This window comes from Onychostruthus taczanowskii, unplaced genomic scaffold (genome assembly GCF_017590055.1).
Source record: "Onychostruthus taczanowskii isolate IOZ18803 unplaced genomic scaffold, ASM1759005v1 scaffold9, whole genome shotgun sequence".
Taxonomy (NCBI): domain Eukaryota; kingdom Metazoa; phylum Chordata; class Aves; order Passeriformes; family Passeridae; genus Onychostruthus; species Onychostruthus taczanowskii.
Window position 1 is genome coordinate 13,175,211 of NW_024506993.1, and position 22,872 is coordinate 13,198,082.

The 22,872-nt window shown below is 38.7% G+C and overlaps 1 protein-coding gene across 1 annotated transcript in view; it reads right to left on the reverse strand.

The window, feature by feature from the left end:
• Positions 1 to 21,110: 21,110 nt before the first annotated feature.
• Positions 21,111 to 22,872, reverse strand: part of CACNA2D3 (calcium voltage-gated channel auxiliary subunit alpha2delta 3) — a 408,036-nt gene continuing 406,274 nt past the window's right edge. Inside the window, exons 37-38 of the mRNA XM_041425790.1 lie at positions 22,349 to 22,431; positions 21,111 to 21,519 (exon numbers count right to left, since the gene is read on the reverse strand). Of these exons, the coding sequence (XP_041281724.1) occupies positions 21,427 to 21,519; positions 22,349 to 22,431 (176 nt within the window). The 3' untranslated portion in view covers positions 21,111 to 21,426. The remainder of the gene's footprint in view (positions 21,520 to 22,348; positions 22,432 to 22,872) is intronic.

Consider the following 22,872-nt stretch of genomic DNA (forward strand, 5'->3'; position numbering starts at 1 on the left):
AATAAAATGGCTACTTTGTAGTTCTTGACCCTTTTATTTATAGTAAATATTTGTCTTGCCTTGGAGTAATTTCTATTTTGAATGTCTGTAATTAATGACATGGTTCATTAGTTGCAGGGAAGCTAATGCTGCTCTGCTATACAGTAGTTCACATAATTGTGTGAGGTAACCCATTCCACATGCTTTTAAATTGTAATTTCAAAATATTTTCCTAATAGTTCTCAAATAGAAATATTTCTAAGTGTAAATTGAAATCTGCCTATATCCAAGGAACATTAACAGAACATAGTTTAAGCATAACATGCCAAAAAGTATTATTTTTGGCTGTAACATAATTGGTATCACATACTATTTCTGTTTTAAATACTTTTTTTCCTTTTTGCCTTAACTTTTATTATTTTATATGGGCACAGGTATTACCTGAGGATGACTTTGCACAACAAGATGTAGCTGCATACTAGGTAGTGGGATTTTAGTTTTCTTCTGTCAAACTGAAACAAATAAATGAAGCAGTTAAACTTCTAAACTAATTTAATCCCCTTACCCTTAGCAGAAATATTGTAACATGGCATTTTAAAAAGCAATTTACATAGGAAAATAAAGCACAGTATCTAGAATAAGGATGAATCTGGAAAAAATTATCACAGTGAATACCCCTATAAACTTCACTTTTGTGTAGAGGTATTTTGACTTCATTTCAGCATTTTTACTCCCTTAATTCTAAGATATTCAGAAGGCTATTGGCTTGGAATTTGTATCCCCGTGGGTGTTTACCCAGTTTTTGGTTAAATAAGTTAAGTATTTTTCACCCTATAAAACTCTTCATCGTATTCCCACTTAGGAGTTACTCTTCCCAGTCAATGGAAGATCCTCAATATTTCTGTGCCCAAGCTAAAATGCTGCCAAGAAACCCCAACAGTGAAACAGGATCAGATTATTCCTGTTCTGTCCTGCAGCTATTTAATGGGGGTACCCTGAGCAGACTAGAGGGGTCACAGTTTATAATGTGTATTATTTATCTCTATTTAGTCTCAATAATATTAGATTTAATTATATTATTTAGATTTAATGATCTTGATGTGATGATAGCAATTACCACTGGGTTCATAGGTACAAGAGGAACTTGTTTTGTATTTGTGTTTAAAGAAATATCTTTAACAGGTTTTCAGGATATAATTCCAAGTACTAAAAGTATCTTTAACAACTGAGTCTCCTCTCCAAATGGTCTTTTCTCAATATTAGAGGTGTGATAAGAGTTACTGCTATTATTGTTTCTTTTAACATACATTTCTGTTAAACAAAGAAATCAAAAGGACAATCCTGAGATTAAAGATAAGCTGGTATTATGATGAACCAGAGAAGATTTTTCAGGAAATGAGTAGTCTGGATACTCAAAACTGTACAAATTGCCTGGGATTTGCCATCACTGTGCCAAAAAGAGGGTGTTAATTGCATTTACTGGAAAATACACCCACATGCTACCCCTGCATCAGCCAAGCCATGAAAAGCATAATTCACATGACAAATTCAGGTAGATCTAAAAAGTCATTTTAGCCAATTGTAAATTTTTGAAGTTCCCAGAATAACATCCAAAATCAATGTCATCTGAAAAATCCAGCCTGAAATGCAGTTAGGTCATAGACAGTACTAGTAAATCAGGTGGGTTTGAAGCCATACAATTCTGATTGCATCACTTGAAACAATCCAACCTATTGGTTATGAAATCCTGCATTTAAAATTTAAGAGCTTCCATGTTGACTTAGTATGGACCTCCTACACAGCTTGTAAACCACAGCCTTTTCTCCTTTTTCACATAGTTTCAGTGCAATCCATCAATCTCCTCTATTATGTTATAGCAATTTGTAATTCAAACAGAGGAAGCGCAGTTTATTCATGAGGAATTCTGGCAAGTAACATCCACAGATATATTTTACACTGCAGTTTTGTCTTCAGAAAGTATTTTAAAGTCTAGCAGCAACACTGACAGCAAAGAGAGCTGTTCTGTGTGCCCTCACATTGGCCTTTGTTGAGGATCAAATATTCACCTGTTGATGTGAGCCCTCAATTGCTTGGCTGGGCTCCACCTGGGGCTGTGAAGGAACCTGTGCTCTGTGTAACCCTCTAAGGGATGAGGGGATTGGGAATCCCCAGCAAAGCACTGGAGCTGCACTGATTGACCCTTGGGATGTGAGGAGCTCTGCAGGTACAGGCTTTTTCCTGCTGAGCAAGTCCCTTCCTAATGCAGATGCAGTGTGTGCTTTAAATCACTTATCTTCTATAATGCCTGGTAGATGGAGTACTGGATTCAGTAGAAGACTTCTTTTTTGCCATTAAAATGGAATTTATTGACCAGGAAACATTTCTAGCTATCCTAAACACTGCTATTTATTAAAAATAATGCTACTAATAAAACATATTCCACCCCCCAGCAGAGATGGAAAGACAGTATTCACAAAGAGAAGCATAGCTGGATTATGCCCAATTCACCATGATTTGCAGTCACAATTTTGATATCAGAAAATGCAAGTTGATATTTGATATCAGAAATACAAGTTGTTCAACTTATGTCAGTTTGGTTTGGACTGGGACTTTTATTCCTTAGAAGGGGAGTGCTAAATTAAGGCGTTCCTAGCTTGTTTATATCAAAGGGGTTCCACTACTTCTCATGTTTGATCCAGCAGTGCTCCGGTTAATGAAATTTTGTCCTTGGCTGCCATATAAGCAGATTCAATGGTTACCACTAAAAATACCACTATAAATCCACAGATACTTCATAAGTAGTAACAGGGAGTTCTAGTTTAAGTCATGTATAAAATAATATCTGAAGTTCAGTGAGAGCATTGGTAAACTGACGGGAAAAGAGAGAGAGATTTTATTTTTCTAGTGGAAGTCACTGTGTAGAACATCCAAAAAGTTGTCTTCTTCTTATCCATATTTATGAAGGAAATTCTCAGTTTTAAACTTCCTGGTAGAATCCAACCATTTGAGCTAATTTTAATTTCAGAATGGATTAGGCCTGAAAACTCAGCTGGCCACACCAAGGGAAGAGACTTCCTTGTATTTCCTCCATGCCTCCCCAGTTTTGGACGTATTGAACATAAAGCAAGGCAGGCAGACAGTCATATTTACTTCTAGCAGAGACATTGCCAAGTTTGTAGAACAGCCTTTATCAAAAGTTTTTTTGTCTGTTATATTTCTCTTCCAGATACATTTTGAATTTTCATTTCTTTTCATATTCCCTTAGATACTCTGTTGATTTTTCTGTCTTGGCAACATACTCTATCATTATATCTTGCTTTAAAATGTGTTGAGTGATTAGAGAGGAGTCAGGGCAAAAATAGCAACAGCTGTGACTGCCTGTGCCTGACCAAAAATACCCAACTGTGCACGTCTCCAGGCTCATCCAGCCTGTGAGGCCATGCCATGCTAGTGTTCCTCTGGACATAGAGTCACCAAAATGCTGTACAACAATGAAAATGGGGCATTAGACAAATTAGGTCTTCCATCTCTTGTTATTCCTTTCTCTTGGGACAAAAAAAAAAGTGTGTTTACTTACCCCGGGTAAAATGCAGGTGGAAATTCAGGTTGTTCTCCTTTCTCTTCCTCTAAGCCTCTATTGTCAATTAAAAAGTACAATAAAATAAGATTCTTTTTTAGCTAACTTTGTACCTTATGTATGCCCTTGTAGCTTATGTATCTGCCACCCTTCTTCTCGTCCTGTTTTTCTCTTTAAGAGCAGAAAGGATTAATTTCAGATTTTTGGCAGAATGACCCATCATCTAGAGACTTCCTCTCACCCTTATACCCCCATCACAACAGTTGATAAGTTAATAAACAGTACCAGTCTGCACTGCAGTGATTGGTTGAAGGATTGTCACTAAAACAAAAAAAAAAAACCAAAACCAAAACAACCAACAAAACAAAACAACCAAACAAAAAAAAAAAACCCAAAAAAAACCAAAAAACCAAAAAAAACCAGCCTAAAACAAACAACCAGTAGAGCTTTACTATGAGGTTTAGGAGCATTTACTTCACACATGCCTAAGTTATCATTCATAACTTCATTCCCGTCTCCATGCCCCAAATCTATTAGCTATTTTCTTTTTACATGTATTTTTTGATTAAGTTTGTTTTATTCATCATTTGTGTCCCTTTCTCATAATGGAATTCCTGTCATGGTCTGTCTACAGATTTTCAGGATAAAAGCAAACCAACTACCATATTTTCTTGTGGACGAAGCTTTGGGTCTTGGCCAAAAGCCATTTATAGAAGGAATACATCAGTTGGAGGCCTTCCTTTCCAGTCTAAATGAGAAATTGCTCCTCATGTTGTCTTTCATCTTTTAAATATGTTCTGATCTGATCTGAGCAGCTGTCTATGGAAGATTTATTCCTCTGCTTGTTCACTGATGTTCTCCTCTATGCTAATAAGTCTTCCTTTCTATGTCTTCAGCATTATCTTCTTAATCAAGTTTATTTTCAGGCCCCATTTCTTGGCTTTCATGGTCCAGTCCCTCAATTAATTCTTGTAGATGGAGTTTTTAGACCAGCATGATATCTGACAACCTGATTTACCTAATTTTTTTTTAATCTTTAGGTGTTCATTTCTTTCATTCTAGACATTCCTTTCACAAAAATGCTACAGAATATCTGCAAACAACTTTAAACAGTAGAATCACATAGTTCTGTTTCTCTCTCCCTGTAAATACACACACATGCACATGTATAAATAAGCCTACACAATTTAAACATGTGGTGGATGTTTCACATTACTGTGCTTCCTGGAGACACAAAAGAGTGTAACATTTTTATGTGCTTTAGCTTTCCAAAGCTCTGACTTTTGAGTTTTTCTCCAGCCAAAGAGCCATATTAATGCAGTTCTTGAATGCCATGCAGAATAATAGTTAGGTCTTTACTGGTGCTCCAGTAACTCATTAATCATTTGAGTATTATCTGTTACAAAGCACCCACAACAAAAGCCTGTCTGTTTTCATTGTTCAACCAAGTCACTACAGCTGGCAATCCCTGCAGGAACTATCTTTACACATTTCATTTCTGAAAGAACCCAATTCTCCCAAGCTTAACAGTTTCTTGTCCAAGGCACCACTGAAACCATTTGGAGTCCACCACAAATTCCAGCATTAGGGCTCCTTTCTGCCACCTGACTGAGGGTCCTTGGAATTACAGAAAATGTCTGTGATGGTCACACAGGGAGAGCCACCAAGACCCCAAGGGGACTCCCCAGAGCAACTGCTTCACTCAATTGCAGAGCCAAGGGTGGCTAAATAACCACTCCTGCCTGTGGCTAGTGCAAAGCTGAGAGGACTTCAAGGAATCAAGATGTTGGCTTGTTTCAGCCTACTTCCAGTGTAATTCTTCCCAGTAAAAACACTTCTTGTCTTCTTCTTGTCCACCTCCTCTCTCCCAGGCAAGACTCATGTAGGATTTTCGCAGGGGAGAGAATGGGGAAAGTGCCAGAGCAGCAAACTCAGACCACCTCAGCTCCACACTGAGGAGATCTCTTGCAGTGTGATCAGAGATTTTCCTACCAAAGGGATGCAGGCTGTAGGATGGCAAACCTACACTTTCTACCTACAGTGCTGAATCCTTGTTGCCAAAATTTCCGGTTTCTGAGGACAGGTATTCCCTGTTGAGCACCTCTCTCTGACAGTACAGACTCACTGACCAGCTTCCCTCAGGCCAACATTTACTGTTTCTCCATAATTCTGTCTTCATTCAGGCACTCAGCCTCTTTTCCCAGATGCTTTAATTCAATGGAAATTGGGAGGGAAATTTGTCTCCACACCCAGGATCCACCAATATCCCTCAAACTTTTCAATTTTATTACCTAATCCTGATTGTTGAGTGTTTTGCCACTTACCTATGGTTTGCCAGGATTTTGGTCCAGCCACAAGGCCCAAATAATGCACCGGGCCTTGGAATGGAAAAGGTCTTGTCTCTTTCTTGACTGAAAGTCCTGGCTACTGCCGCTAATGCTTGTCACTCCCTGGACATAAATGTGCATGACACCAAAAATTCTCAGCTTCCAGCAAAAAGCATGCAAGTCACTGCTTTTATGAGTGCAGAACTACATGCTGCTATAACAGAGACCTCCAAAGTATTTATAAAAAAAGTGGACAAGCTTTTTAAAAGTGGCAGCTACAAGCCAAACACAGTGGGTGGCTTTCACCTATCCTGCTCTAATACCACAGCAGGATTTATGGCAGATTCCCTTTATGGCTGCAGCTCAAGGTGCTGTTCTTCACTTCCACAGTCTGGGAGCTGTGTGCTTTGACATTACCAGCCTGCCTTTCCCTTTGATCTGAGTTTCTGGATCAGGCAGGGCACACAAATCACAGGGGTGTCTGTCTGAGCAGATTAGCTGAAAGCACACCCTGCTCCAGGACTCTGTACCTTTCTTGAACCAGGAGCACCACGGCCAAAGCCTGGCCCACGCCCCCTTGGTTCTCTTGGAGGAAAGCAGAGTGTCAGAAATAGTGGTGGAAAAGGGGACTTTGTTTGCCCCCACTGAACAGCACAGGGCAGACAGATGTTAATGCTGATGTCCCACAGCATTTTATTGTGAGCTTGCTTTGATAGTGTTCAATTACACATATGTGAAAAATAAATAAAACCACATAAGCACATGACTTTTACAGCTCCAGTCAGTGTGTGTCAGGCCCCTTGTTTATTATTATTATTTTTTTTTTAATTGAAGATGCTTAGGCATTTAATAGCTTGAGACAGAAAGAGGTTCCTCTGTTGGCTTGTGTTTAGGCTCATTTGAATTCAAATCCACATTTTGGAACAAAGAATCCAAAACAAGCCCATATTGAAGTGAAAGGATCCATGAGTGGCTGAGCGTGGCTCTGGAACACATTGTGCAAGCAGCCTCAGAGCTGGGCTTGTGCAGCACTGCCCTGCCAGGGGGTAAAGCCCCTTGCTAAGTTCGGCTCTGCTCCAGGAGACATTTATGCATGTGCTTAATTTTTAGCAAAAAAGCTCTTCTACCAAAGCTGATGGAGCTGTGTAAGAATCTGGGCAAACCTTGTTTAATGCCTGTTGGATCAGGGCCACTGACTCCTACACTGCAACATGAAGGGGAAAACTTATTGAACAGAGACAGCATTTTCTTTCAGGAAAATGTCATTCCTCATCTGCTTTTCCCAATGTTAACAGTCAGGCAGATCTGAATTATTTTTCCCTATTGAAACATGATGCTATTTATATACACTTAAAACTTCATGTAGCTTTGCAGTTCTCAAGTAAGAAAAAATAAAAGAACAGGTAATCAACAAAAAGATAGCATTTTCCATCCTAATAAACATTTTAACATTAAATTCAGAACTACACACTTTAACAGAACAGAAACTACTAATTTTATTTCTTAATGTTAGTTCAAAGTATACATGTTCGGATTTTTTTTTTTTTTTTAGAAAAAGATGTTGATTTATTCCCCTCAAGGAAAAAATAATTTCCATGAAAAGTGAAAGGATACAACAAAACCAAACTAAAATCTTTTGTCCAAAAATGTTAACCACATCTTAATACAATTTAACAGCTACCCATATTGTTGCACAACTGCCATCACTTATTTCTGTGGCATGAAGTCTTTCCTCAAAATCTATTGTGTCTTTTATCTGTAATGTGCATAAAATATTTTTTAAGCAGTAATGCGTTGTGGCAATTGCTAAAATACAAGCACGTTTAATATGCCGTGACATTTAAAAGACTACGATTGCTTCTTAGAGAGGTACTGTAATTGTTTTTTTCAGAATTAAACAGGAAATAAAGAGCCAAAGTGTACAGTGTATTATACATAAGTGGCCAATCATCAAAATGACCAAGTAAGTTCAGGACTCAGCCGTGTGTTAAACTCGGCAGAGGAAGTGGCATACATTAACTAAGCTTCTGTATTTTATTTTCGTTTCAAACCATATTACCAGAGCTGTAAGGGCTTGGGGAAAAAACAACCTGGCAGTGCACACTTCTGTAAGAAGCTCTTCAAGCTGTTGAGCCTTGGGAGAACTGAATTAAAGCTCCTTGCTTCTGCTTTTACACAGGTCTCCAGCTCGGGTTCAACAAGTCCCGTCTCACTGTGCCAAATACTTAAGCAGACATTTTTAAATGAACAGTTTAAAACATAATAATTGAAAGTTACATAGCACATCTCATCCCAAGAGATCCTGAAGCACTTTAAAAAGCTATCAGACTGACTCTATGCCATCTCACAGCAGCCAAATTTCTCCTACTTTCAGCTCTCCTTTGCAAAGGCAGTCGGAATCGGGCCCTGCTGTTAGCGAGGAAAGATGGAAGTTTGAGAGAGGAGCTGAGCTTGGGCTGGAGAGGGAAGCCGAGCACATTGTCCCTGCAGAGCAGCACAGGGCACACACAGCACTGCCAGCTCCCTCCCTGCAGACACTGCTCACCCGAGCTGAGAGGGCAGGAGAGCTCACTACAGCCCTTGCATCGACCTCAGCAGTTCGGCAGGGGCACGCTTCCCTTGAATCAGAGCAGGGTTTCCATCTGATTCAGTTTCTATCTGATTAAGTTTCCATCTGATTCAGTTTCTATCTGATTTCCCCAATCCAGTACTTGCTGTCTGCAGCACCAGCTGAAATAGGAATAGAAATCCTTCTCTTCTGAATGTGTTCAGTAATTTAGAAGTTTTATTCACTTTTTTTTGGTCTCTCTATAGAGAGCAAAGCTCTGTGGATATTTTATGCTACTTTCAGTGGCCAAAATCTAATGTTAGAAAATCAGGATTAGAGTTCCAAAAATATCCAAGCCCTCCAGCAATTTTTCCATGCTTAGTATAATGTTTGTTCCCGAACAGAGATTGATGTGTTACTATGAAAAAAATCAAAGGGTGTTTCCCATAACAGCTAGCTCTCTAAGTGTATATAATTTATATATACAGTTTATTAAACTATTCTATGTACAATTAAAATATAAACAATTCTGAGGGCAAAGGTTATCAGTGCATCTGACAGTATGCCTTTAAATATTTATAGAAATTGTCACAAAGAATGAGAACTTACCCAGAATCTTTCTGTACCTTCTAAACTACCCAGACAAGATTTAAATATTCACATCCTTCCTTAACAACCAGGGATTAAGCCTGTGGTAAATTCCCCCACCTTCCAACCATCACAGAGCTCCAATTACCATCATAACACATAACCTCCAAAATTAATAGAAAAGGATGTATTTTGCAAAATGCCCTGAAGATCAGTCAGCACCCTGAGGCTTTTCTAGGGAGGGATGACATTAAGAAAGGGCTTACAGATACCTGTCTCCTCTCTTTAGAGTGAAAGGGGATGCTTTTGCTCATTTTAACTACAAAAGTATGACACTGGAAAGTCATTCTAGCATACAGGATAGTCCAAAGCTCTTTGGATCTCTCTAAATCAAACCTAGTGTCCTTTTAAATTCAGTCTGGAGTTGATAGCTGTAGATTACAAAGCAGCAGGGCCTTGTGCTATTGCACCAGCATCTATTAACCAGGAGACATCCTTCTTTATCAGTCTGTTCTGCTGAGATCTGGCCTAATCAAAGCTGCACTGCAGCCACCTTATCTGGGAGGGCAAAGGCTCCTGCTGCACATCAGAAATAATTAGATTCTTTGCTGGGCACAAATCTGACCAAAAAAAAAAAAAATCCTGACTAATTCTTCTTAAAAATGGTGGGGAAACACCAGGTTGGCTACATAATCTCTTTCCCCTGCAAGTCTCCACTTCCCCCCACTCCAGTCTACACCTATATTTTAATTTAGATTAGGAAGAGTCCCCCTCTGACCTCAGGCTCACCCCACACTGAACTCGGCTCAGAGTGCTGCTGGCTGAACTGGGCACGGTGCTGTTTCAGAGCTGGGTAGCATCAGCCAGCTGCAAACCTTTCAGACTCTGCTTCCTAACTCAGGGCTCCGCTGCACTGGGAAATTCACCAGCACGGCTACAGTGGCTTAATTATAACTGTTATAATTGGGATACAAATACAACTCTCTATTTGTACATTCATATAAGGACTATGAGTGCTTACCTCTTATGTCACTATGAAAGTTGTGTGAGGAGAAAAAATATCTTTACTTTATACTAAATATATCCAAAAGGGGAGCTATACTGGCTAGGCTGGTGTAATTACAACTGTGTTTGGCAGTTTGTTTTCACAAACAGGATGGGACTATTGGGGTACATTCCTTGAGCTTTTATTGCAGCATCAGCCTCATTACATGGTTGAGACAATAGGAAGATGACAAAAATTCACAGCCAGCAGCAGCCAAAGATTTCTTTGTTAAGGACATTTTAAAACTTTCTAGCCAACAGCGTATTGCTAAAGCTTACAGATAATTGTTCTACCCACAACCACTGACATCATTATACCAGTACAACCAAGCCAATGAGGGTTCCAGCCCTTCCCAGCAGACTAGGTACAGGTTAACAGGATAAGAAAGCAGAAGGAAACTTCCGGAGTCCCACCTGATGGTCAATTTGCTGAGGAAATGCCCTTCAGACTCACTGAGATTGTGCAGCAGGGGATGCTGACTGAGAATGGAGATGATATTTAAAATTACAACGGGTGATACCACTAGCACCAGCTACATATATTTTGAGTTACCAAAATTATACTTGTGCCAAGTGCCAGCTTTCAGTCAGAACTGACCAAGAGCTCTGCCCAGTCCTCAGTGAAAGAGCAGCCCTTGTAACAACTGCCCAGGCCTGGCTCAGGGCAGAGGAGCGTGCCAGCTGCCCAGAGCTCCCTGGGGACACTCATGTCAAAATAGTAGCTTATAGGGTTTATTTAGGAAGCAGCTCTAATATTTGACTTCCTCAAATTAGAAAGCATCTGCAGTGTGAACCTGGCCTCTCTAATATTTGTTTCTTTCACTAATAATTTCCTGATGTTTCAGATCCTTATGTCCTGACAGGACCCTCCAGGTGCAATTAGTGTTGCTTTCATTTCAACAGAGGTGCACAGAAACTGGAATCTTTCTGAATTCATTGAATACTGAAAAACTTATGAGACTATTCATTACAAGTTTTCAAGGAACATATTTAAGCTAACATTTTACTGGGCAATATCTATTATTTTTCTCAACAGAAAAATTATCAGAAATAATTGCTATACTTTCAAGAGAATTTTGAACAATATACATTTCTCTTTATAACAAAATGATAAAACAAGCAGCATGCAATACCATAGAAGCCTTCCACAATAAAGAAAAAAAATTATGAATTCCTGCCAAATAGTTAGCTTAAACTCTGGAGGTTACACTGTATACCACTGGCTCAAACAGATCTCACCTGGTAGGGAGCTGCCTTCTACAGACAGAAAATTAGGCAGACTATGTTTTTCAGCAGTGAGTTTGCTGAATCACATTTAAAGTTGTGTTCAAAAGCCATTTGCTTGTATTTGCATGATTTCAGTTGCTCTTGATTGCTAAAATTTGAAACTCCAACTTAAAGCAAATTAATTTTATACAGACAGAAACCAATTCCACCTGGAACAGGGATACAGGGCCCATGGCATGGGTGAAGATAGAATGACATACTGCTACCTTTGGAAATCCAGGAAATAATCTCCTGGAAACTCAGGAAGATTTACGCCTTTCTAATCCAATCATAATTCACTTCTACAAAACATGGAATGAAATCCACAGAGAATCATCCAAGGAAATTCTTTGAGCAGACATATGGGGAAATTCCTCAGTAAAGGTAAAAGGTCATTTATTAACCTGAGACAACTGAATAAAAAAAGAAGAGTAATGATGGTCTCCAATCCTTTTAAGAACTGTCAGCTTCTGAGAACAGTATAGGTGAAAAAGGGTGAAAACGCAGCAGCAGCACAGATACACACAGCTTTTCTTCTTGCATTGTTAACCAAGAGGTTAAATTCACTGCAGTTGAAGAAGTTAGCACAGGACTGCAGAGCTTAAGAGCAGCCAAGAGGGTAAACATGATTTAAAACCCTGCTAAACCCCCCAAACTCTAAGTTGCAGAAGTCCAGAAACGATGAGGTTCCAGTCACCAGTGGCCACTTCAAACACACAATGCTTGCAGTGGAACACAGAATCAGACCCATATGTACTTTTATTTCCTTCTCAGATTGCTCTGAGTAGGTGTCATTGGTCCTTTCCAATCCAGCTTCCAGCAAAGTCCAGAGAAACAGAAGGAAAAATAGCATTTTGTTAAAGTCAAGGCTCAAGATAAAACCAATGTCTTTTCTTTTCCAGAAACTAAAGGAAAGATGAATTGATAGGTAAAGTACTATACTCTATTATGTATTCAAGAAGATAATTTAAAAGTGCACCATGAATTAAATTACTTTTGATTGGTCCTGCCAAGACACTTCAAGTAGGGCACAAGTGCTAAACAGCACATTTTGTAATGCATAAGCAGGAACTGAAGCTAATTCTCCCCATCAAATCCTTGAAAAACACCAAGTGAAAGCAAAGAGAACTGAGAAAAAAATGCTGCAATTTGAGGCTTCTTAATAGATTTTCTTTTCTAATTCTACCCCCCAGCCCTTACATTAGACACTTCAGAGGCAGCAGGGAGCATAGATGCAATGAAGAGTAGGGAGCAGAGCATGGATAGAGGGAATGCTGTCACACTCTTCAAATTCATCAGGAGACAAGGATTTACATTCTCTATTGAAGACTGGACCAGGAGATTCAAAAGAGTTATGCTGTCACTTGAGAAGCCAGCTTGAACTTCATATTCCATGAGTTATGGCACTCCAGTGCATAGGTATAGGCTGGGTTAAGAGGGTGTAATCAGAACCAGAAAGTAAGGATGTGCTTGGATGACATGTTGCTTATCAATACTTGCATGAGGAAAATAATGCTCTTTACAGCATAACTATTTCCCAGAACTGTAACATATACAAATATATATACACACACCCCCTACAGCAGTGCTAAACTGATCTTTCTGCTTTTAATGGCAGCAGATTATCTGAAAACTCCAAAAAGATTCAGTGAGCTCTTTTTTTTTCTCCTATGTGAGTAGGGTTTGGTAGTTTGTAGGGTGTTTTAGGACTGTTTTTCAAAACTTACGGAAAAAAGTGAGTAGGAATAGAAACACAAAATGAAAGGATTTAAATGGACCTAGAGCCCTATAAGCAGAAAAGATCCATCATGATAAAACTATGGAGAAGAAACAGATGTGGAGTCCAGTAGTCTCTAAAGACTGGAACAAAGAATGATAGATCAATTTTATGTCCATTTGCTTTCTCTTTCCTTCTTCATGAATACTGTGATTGTGCTTCTTCAGTGATTATTCAGCCATTAAAAAAACCCCAAACCTGATCTACTGATATGTTAAAGCATTGTCTGTTTGATAAGCGCCTGTTTTTTCATTTATATGAGTTGCAAATGTCTTCCAGAAGACAGTGCTGGTAATAGAAATTTATGTTTCTAGAAGTTCAGTAACAAATGGGCCAAGAGGCTTTTTGGGAGTATTTTGCAGTGTTTCACAGTTACTTACTTATGTTAAGGCTTTAAGATTAGTTTAATACTCTCTCCTTCCAGAAAGCAGACCTTTTAGGATATTGCACTTCAGGGCTTACAGGCACTGTTCAAGATTTCTCTCTGAGAGAAAATGTGACTTCTGATAAGCATGATAAATGTACATACTTTAAGAGCTATTTTTCAGATCAGCTTATTTACTTATAGCACTGACTTTAAAATAACAGATACTTTAGATGAAGAACTTTATATACTACAGCTAGAATTCTCTAAAGATAGGGAAAAGATACCTGCACCTATAATGCTGTTATTTCCATTAAAAAATGGATAAGAGTCTACCAGCACTTGTGAGAGATAGGTGATATTACACTTGATTTCTTATTCTGTATTGGTTTAGATGATCTTCTCTCAGGACACTGCAGTTTAATAGGCTGAACATGCAGCTGATATGTGAAATTCTTTGGAGCCATATCTTCACATTGTTTGCACACAGCTGACTGAAACCTGAGCTCCTCAGTTTTATTCCTGATTTGATCAATGTAGCAGTTCTGGGGCAAAGTATTTACAGCCCAGTCAGGTCAAGCACCAGACTACTCTTACTTCCTGATTGAAACACAAATGCAGAATCTCAAAGGATTCACATCCTGAGCTCTCTGCATTTTCATCTCCCAAACTGTAAAAAGAGGACAATACAGTAGAAGAATTCCAGAGGAAATCTCTGTTGAATCAAGACCAAACCAAGCTCAGTGGGTAACTTGTCTTTTTATTTTCCCATTTTGCAGAATTTATTTGGAATCAACTTCCCTCCCTGTTGCCTTGTCTTCAACTGCTTCAGCTTTCAGTCTGGGCTCTCCTTGCTTGTGCTCACGCTTAAGCAGCAGATGTGGCTCCTGATCCTGCCCTTGGCACACACAAGTATGCACCAAGCTGCCTTTTCTGCAAGTCACTTCTGAGGCTCTGCCTGCAATTATGTATGTTCTATCTTTTTTTCTGAAGCCATGAAAATGCTGTCCCAAAAAATTTCATTTCACTCTCTAAAACACAAAGAAGCTGGCTCTTGTATGCCCTCCCTGTTCATAGCCAGCTTTACCGGTTGGACATGAAAGGAAGAATATTGCCAAGAATGTGGCATGAATATTTCTATTGATAGCTGCAACAGGACAGGGGGAAAATGTGTCAGTCTTCCCTTTCAAGAGGCCATAATCTTTCCTCTATGCCTGCCATGCTACAAGGGGTTTTTCTTCGTGTGTAAGACTGAGGCAAAAGCTCAGGGAAAGACAGGGAAAGCAGTATAAAACATAGAAGGGGTTTCCTGTTTATTTTACTCAGAGTATTTCATTTTTTTGAATTAGGGTATCCTCCACTAATCTTAAATCTTTCAGATGCTAATGAAGATAAGGTTGCTGTATTTGGAAAGGAATGGGCAGGACAAATTTCCAGGTTTTCTGCCATGAATATCAGAACGATACAGCCTTCTTCTCTCAAGTGAAACAGTTAAGAAATTCATGGTTTATCCTAATCTGAAACAGCATTGCCTAGAGGTCCCAAATGCAGGGCTGAAAATATGCAACAATCTTGGTATATTAGAAGTTGTAGATCATTTACATGCTTGGCAAGGCAGTTTAAGATCATTGTTTACTGTTAAGAAGTTCTCAAGTGTTTATTGAAAAATTTGTTAAATGTGAAACTTTTAAGTATCTTCTATTAGAAAAAATCCTCCAAGATAGACAGATGCAAATCCATAATGACTGCCATATGTCAGAAGGATTTCATGGTTAAAAACCGGACTTAAACAATGCCCCTCTGATTTCTCATAAACCCAAGTTTTTAAAGCTTTTTTCTTTTAAATAAAATCTGGAGGTTTTCTGCCAAGAAAACTTTTATCAGTGGAAAATAAAAATTCTTGACCTTTCTATATCTTGCAAAATATTTATCTTCCTACAGAGATCTCTGTTTATATCATTACTAGTGGACCTAAAGGATATTAACTAGATATCCCTTATTGAGTCCATACTTGTATGAATTCAAGTGCATCACATTAACTCCAGGTTTTAAGCAGAATTCAAAATACTCTTTGTTTACTGTTTCTCCAGAGGACAGATTTCCTGGGAGTTCTTGAAATTCTCTGGGTTTAGGCTTTGAAAGACTGAAGAGGAAAGAGCAGGAAGAATGTCTACTTTAAAGGAAAATGGGTTTCTGAAACCCACAAAGATCTGGTGATGGGAAATCACAAGTCTCCATTAGAGTCTTTATGACCAGGTTTCATGTCCTGCTTTTTAAAGTCTGCCAGAGATAATGGAATTACAAATTAATTGTTGCTCTGCTTTGTTTTTGATGCTTAGAAACTAGCAATGCAATAGATTATTTTTTCACTAATTATTTCACTCACATCTGTAGACATTAAACAGATGTACCTAAACAGCTTCATTAACTATAACAGATAAAAAAAATATTGTCAGAAACTTGGGATTCTCTCTTAACTATTGCGGTAATGTCTCAGAGGAAGCATTAGAAGATCCAGGAATGCAGCTGACTGCTTCTAAATTAATTCCCCACCCATATACACCCCCCAAACAACATGGGAAAATGAAAAATAATATTTCATTTTTCCAGTTAAACCCAACTGACCAATGCCAAATGAATAACAAAGAAACAAACCAAAATGATCTGTGTTTCTCCTTTCAGGATTCATCTGCACATTTGCATGTGTGCCCGAGCATTCTCAGTTCGTTCAGCTATCCCAGCTAGTCCCGACTAGCTTCCTCTATCAAACATTTAGCACTCTGCCTAAGACATTTAAATAGCTGATTCAAAACACTTCTCACCATGAACTGAAATCTGATCTTCCCTTTCTCCTGGAAGTGAAATACCCAGCATGTTAAAGCTGCAAACTAAATCCTAACATAGTCAAACAAACCCAGCATTAACCACTTGAACTTCTGGTGTTAAGGTTCAAATCTGACTCAGAATTGTCAAGTGTAACCTTTCTTACAAGGCTGCTTTAAACACATATAAGTGCAGTTCAAGACCACATCTGGAATGAAAAAAACAGATTTCCAGCTTGATCTTACAGAGGCCCTACTAGCTGTCAACTCCTTATAACCTCTTGATAAAAGTATTCAAGTAGGAGATAACCAAATTCTGCAATACTTGAATGAACTAGAGCTCAACTCTTCAAAAGCATATTGGATTTTACAGCACTGTGACATGACAGACTGGAAATTTAGCCTCAATTCCATTTAAAGATAACAAGTGACTTGCAATTAATAAGGAAATTATCACAGGGAACGCAGTTGCTTTCATGCCACTTATTGTGATATTGCATTGTTTTTTTTCATACTATTTTGTCAAACTTGTGTGAATTACCTGAACATTTGTACATAGTCAACACTCCCCGTTTGCTGCCAGAAACTGCTAGCAGCAGAGCAGAGCAGAAACATGAGCTTTTGACACCTGGTGAGGTGTTAGAGGGTAGTGTGAAACAAATCTAATTACCTGGTTATTCCTGCCACAGTGATGAGCAATCAAATCTGCTAAAACTGTTGAAAAGGAAATTGTCTTAAGGTTTTAGCCTCTCAACACTTGGATGGCTGGATCAATCCACATGACTGGCTACTCTTAGTTAAGACACCATGAGACTTAGGAGAAAATAGTCAAAAATGTCTAATGCAAGAACAGTCAATGACTTCTTCCTATATTAACACTGTGCTTTGAAATTCTTCAACATCTGCTAGGCAGAACTGTGGACTTAAAAAAAAAATTCATATTGAAGTGCAAACAATAAAATAACATTTGCTGAGTTACCCACACTTACCATGGGAAGAAGGGAAAACTGGCTGGAAGAGTTGGAGATACATCCTTCCACTCAGAGCACCACAAGAACACACTCTGAGTTGGTACACCCAAGTTGTAACACCCAGTTCCAAAAACTGTCTTGGGAAGAAGCATAGGACTGAATCTTGAAGAGGACAGAAATCCTCCCAAGGAACTACAGCAAGAATATTATTATATTGGAAGAAATATGATCTGAACTTAAGGGCCAAAGGCTAAAGACAAGGGAGAAGAAAATTGTCTTGTGAGTGGATTGTGATAAACTCCATTGAGACCTTCTGGACTCTGTACATGGGAACCATTTCTGTCTCAGTAGATACATGGGAGCTGGACCTGTCACAAGGAATACGTTGTTGTACACCAGATAAATAAAAAGGCAGTCAAATACAAAAAAAAAGCTGCATATTATTGGGAGTATCTGGGGCACTTCAGGGAAAAGAATAATCAAATAGGAAAATCAAATATAAATATTTTCCACGGGTGAAAGGTTTTGATGCACTCTTCTGCAGAAAACTTTCCAGTTCTGAGTGCCTATTTACATTAAATCTGCACGAGCTGGAATTTCTGAGGCCCACAAAGTCCCAAGATATAAAAGTCCTTGGAGGCCATAAAGGGCTCAGGAAACACATGGAAATAACTGGAGGCTTCCAGCCACAAACCTTCTGTGCCAAACTTCTATTTTGCCTCGTGAACTCAAAGGGCTAAACAGGCCAGTGCCTTGTTCTGGGGCTCCTGCTATCAGAAGAAAACTGAAACAGTCTCTTGAAGCCATTTAGGCAATGAAACAATTACTGCTGCTTTTAATATCTTCTTGCCCTGGGCAGCCACCTGTGTCGCCGAACACACATATTGCAGAGCTGGCCCTGGCAGCAAAACACAGTGGGTCAGGCAGTCTCAGTGTCACAAAAACAATGAGAGGAGATAGCACAGCTGTGGAAACCTGCCTCAGGCTCTCTGGCTTACATGATTTTAAAGGAGTGTTTGCAGCACTGACAGTTATGGACAGTTTTCCCACACAAAACTATTAGAAAATGGTGTGTCCACGGCCAGCCCTGAGCCCCCAGACAGCTTTTACTTTATCAAGATTAAAGGAAGAGGAGGCAGCTGGGGCTAATAAGTTGCAAATCAATGCCATTAGCAAAGAGAGTAAAGAAGAAAAAAGATCCAAGCCCTGCAAAAGCGAAAGCTTTTAGCTCTGCCTCTTGCTGTGCAGAAAATAATTGTACAGTTGTCCCAGTTCTCCTTGGATTTGTCCTCAGATTCAGGGAGATACAAGATACATAAAATATCTGAATTTCCTGTTTATTAAAAATATATGTAGCTCACACATATGCAGCTGTATGTATACACATGCACACATATTTCTTTCGCTATTTAGTGCAATTGACTTTGCATCAGACCTTGCATAATAATTTCAGTACTTAAGGAGAATAGCATTTTGGATTGGTGAGGTAATGGAATTAAATTCCATAACCTTCTATGACTTGCCACAGGCTATGGAATGACAGCACAAACCTACTTCATGGCATGGTATCTTCACACCTTCAGAGCTAATGACACAGGGACCAGAAAACTCAAACACAGGCAGGAACAACATTAGCATGAGATCAGCTTTTCTGGAAATCTGTTTCAGCAGATTCAATCTGTTTCCCCTGCTGGAGAACTCTGTCCCATGAAACCCATGAGCAGCATTTCTGTGTTCAGCCCAGGCTGCAGCCATTCCTTCTGCACACACACCCCAGGAGTCCCTAGGCCTTGTGTCCATTTCCCTCACTGGCTTTATCAGCCTGGATTCACACTGCACCGGAATAGATACAAAATTAAAATTATTACTCCAATAAGAGAAATGGCAACTCACAAAACTGTTTTTACACTTAGCAATTTGCTTGGATTACTCTGTTTCACACAGTGATTTGTTTGGGTACACCAATGCATTCTGCCTTCATAACTTTGCCTTAGCGTGTGAAAATGAACTGTCACACATTTCTCTGAGCAATATTCATTTACGTGCCCATATTTAAATATCTTTCTCAATATTAATTTAGACTGTCATACTTTAATCTCTCTTGTCACTCCCTGGCTCCTTTGCAATTAAAAAAACACCCACCTCTTCCCAAAATGAACAGTGAATTACTAACACAGATTTTCACCTAGCTTTTGTAGAAATATACTTTCTCCATTAATGTATTTCCTTTCTTTGTAAGCAATGATGATTAACACATCAGACAGTTGTATGCAGAGCTTTTCAATAGCTCTAATGAGAAAGATACTTTTCTCAACTTTCTGCCAACAAAGAAAACCACCTGTATTGTATTGTATTGGCTATAACCATTAAATACCATTACAGAAGAATGTAATCAGATATACAAAAGCTATGAGGCTGCAATGTTGTGAATTCTGGAAACTCAGAAGGAGAATCAAAAATTAAATACTTTATTTATAAAGAATTGACATTACTTTTTTTGTGAGAATGATGGAGGGTAAGGGAGAGTGGAGCTCAGAGAAAAACCAAGCAAAGAAGAGCAGGTTATCCATGTCAGTCAAAGTGGAGAAAATGCCTTGAGTTCCCAATTTCCTTAGTAAACAAAGAATGTCACTAGGACAACATTTTGACTGAATGTCAGCTGGAAAATTATTCCATAGAGAAAGACTTTGAGACCAATAAGAAGTCTGTAGGAAAACACTCAAAAAAAAAAAAAAAAAAAAAAAAGACATGAAAAGACATGAGGAAAAGAAATTTGTGAGTGCAAAGACCTGAATGGTTTCAGAATCAGAAGGAGTACCAGTGCATTTGAACCCATTAAAGCACTGGAGTGGAAATTTTGTTTTACTAGTTCTTCCCCTTACAAGCTGAGTAGTATTCTTTAAAACAAAGCCCCTCTCAGTGGCCTAGCTCCCTGTTCCCAACCAAGATACACAGCAAATCTGCTCAGCATTTATCCAAGGCTGAAAGCAAACTTACACCCAAGCAGGAAACTGCAGTCTCCAAGCACCAGATTTAGAGCAGTGGCATTTTATTGTGTATTTAATGAATCATATTGTTAGAAGGACAGGTCATCATTTGATAGCATTCTATAAAACTCCAAAAACAAACTGAGACTATCATAGTTCAAAGATCAAGATATTCAGCAAATATATCCACAGCAGGGACTTGGCTGCCAATTGAAAAGGAATATGCTCATCTTTATTACCTCATTTCCCATAGGAAGGAGAATGTAAGGCCTGGAATAAAAACATACTGGTCTAGATCTTTGCCTACCAACAGGGACACTCAAAACCAATTTTCTGCTGACACAGATGTGTTGCAAGTCAGACTTTCTCTGCTTATCACTTTCCTCATCAGGAGCTTCTGTCTGACATGAGATCAGAACACCAGAAGAACAGTGACACCTCTTGATGTGGGCTGTTCTACATATCTTCCTATTCCTTTAGATGAAAAGTATTTGATTTATGCCATCTGCAGCCAAATCAACCAATTTGACCCAAAGTTGCCTAAGTTAGAAGGCTTTAATAAGGCTTCTAATCACTTTCTAAATGCAGGTAAGATATTTTATGGCTATTTCCAGAAACCAAACCTCTATAATTCAGCACCATATATTACCTGCTCAGCTTCATACACACACAGGTGTTTCCTTAACTTGTTAATAAAAGCTATTCTGCCTTATTATAAAAGCCAAGTCCCCATTTTCTTCTTTGATTTTTTCCAGAAAGAGGCTAAAAGCATAATAAAATATCATCCATTTATTTTATTTTCTTCCCATCATTCATTATTTGAACAAATATATTAGCATACTTAAAATACACTCTGAAACTGTGATTTTAATATACTTTATTGAAAAAAGTACACAGTTTAAATTGTTTTCAATGGGACAAAGCAATGGTCACCTCTATCTACCAAGTCCTTTTTTGATGAATCATGACTGCCATATGCCAAATTCACATCTGCACGACTTGCAAAGTAAAAAGATAAATCTTTTTTCAACATATCTTTAAGAATTTATATCACCAACAGTTTAAAATCATGAAATGCTGATGCTCTGACTATATTTCATGTCCTCTATGTTGCACCATTTCCCAGTTCACAGTTTATCCATGTTTTAGCATGCCAGTTGAACACATCAGTCAATGTCACCTGGAGAAAATCATCAATAGCAGAGGAAGAAGGACAAGAGAAGGTTTAGCACTAAGGCCTGAGACACCGCCACATTCTCTTGCATTTTCCTAAAGAAAATAAAACAACAACAAAGGAAAATAAATACAAGCCACTACAGTCAATTATGACACATGTTTTTTTAGCAAACATAGGCATAAGAGCACTGATGCAAACAACAAAGCCCATAATTAAATATACTCAGGAAGTAATACACGTACACATTTTGAGCTGAACAAGTTTAGGTTGTAGACTGAAACAACAAGCACTACACCATCCCCTCCACTTTAGGTCTTGTTCTAAATTGCATTACATCAGCAGAGGCAGAAATTCAAGTTCCTCCAGAGTACAAAGGATGTCAATGGACCTATGCTGTACAAGCCCCTGGAATCACATCCTGGTCTCTGTCAGCTCTCCTTGGCACTGTGTGAGAGCATTATGCAGAACACAGAGCAGTAAATACGTGTAGTGGAGGGGTCACTATCCCTTCCAAGCAATATTATGTGTGAGCACAATGACTATAGCATGACAGGTATGATGCTGAAGCTAATTACTGAAGCAAACATTAACAGCACAAAGTTCCCAGCCATCTCTAGCAAGGAATCTTGTGTCACTGCTTGAGCCAAAGTAAGTCCTCAGATATTCCTGACTGCCAGTGCTCACACCCTGCCACGTGCTCTGGCGTGACACAAACCAGTCTGCAAAAGCAGCAGCTCAAGGCACTGTCCACATGAGTACAAAAAAGACTTGTAGCACTTACAATATCCCTCACTTCCCTGACTACTGAGTCTTCTATTTCCCAACATTTCATCTTGGAAGATAGTTTTCCTATCAATCATTTTTAAAGAAATGAAAAATTTACCAGAGTCCAAAAGAAAGGAAAAGCAGATAGAAACTTACTTCAGGGTGAAATCCATGACAAGATTCTGGGCGTCTTCTTATCTTCTGAGATTTTAACCGTTCACATTTAAGGGATTCATTATGTACAAGACAGTTAAGGAGAGATGCTCTGAGCCTTGCATTCTCTTGGGACTGTTTTGAAATGAATACAGTGAATTTCAGCTCCTTTCTTCCTCCCCATTAAAACCCCAAGGTGATATGTGTGGTCACCACAAGGAAAAGAAAGTGATTCTAGTGCTTTCCTCTCTGTGATCTGTGTTTTCAACAGCATGGGTGCACTCACACTGCTGACCTGTCTCTCCATAAGTCTGCAATAAAAGCAGACTGCAGGCTGCTTTTGACAAATTCCAGCTTATGGGAATAAACTAATCCTGAACTACCTGAACAACAGAACAAAAAAAATTAGGAACTGAGGCAACCAAAAAATCAAGTGATATATTTTCTTTGCTAAATTTTTATAGTTTTGGAAAGCATGATTCTGAAACATTTTCAATGCTCCAGTCAAACCTTAAATAAAGAGATAT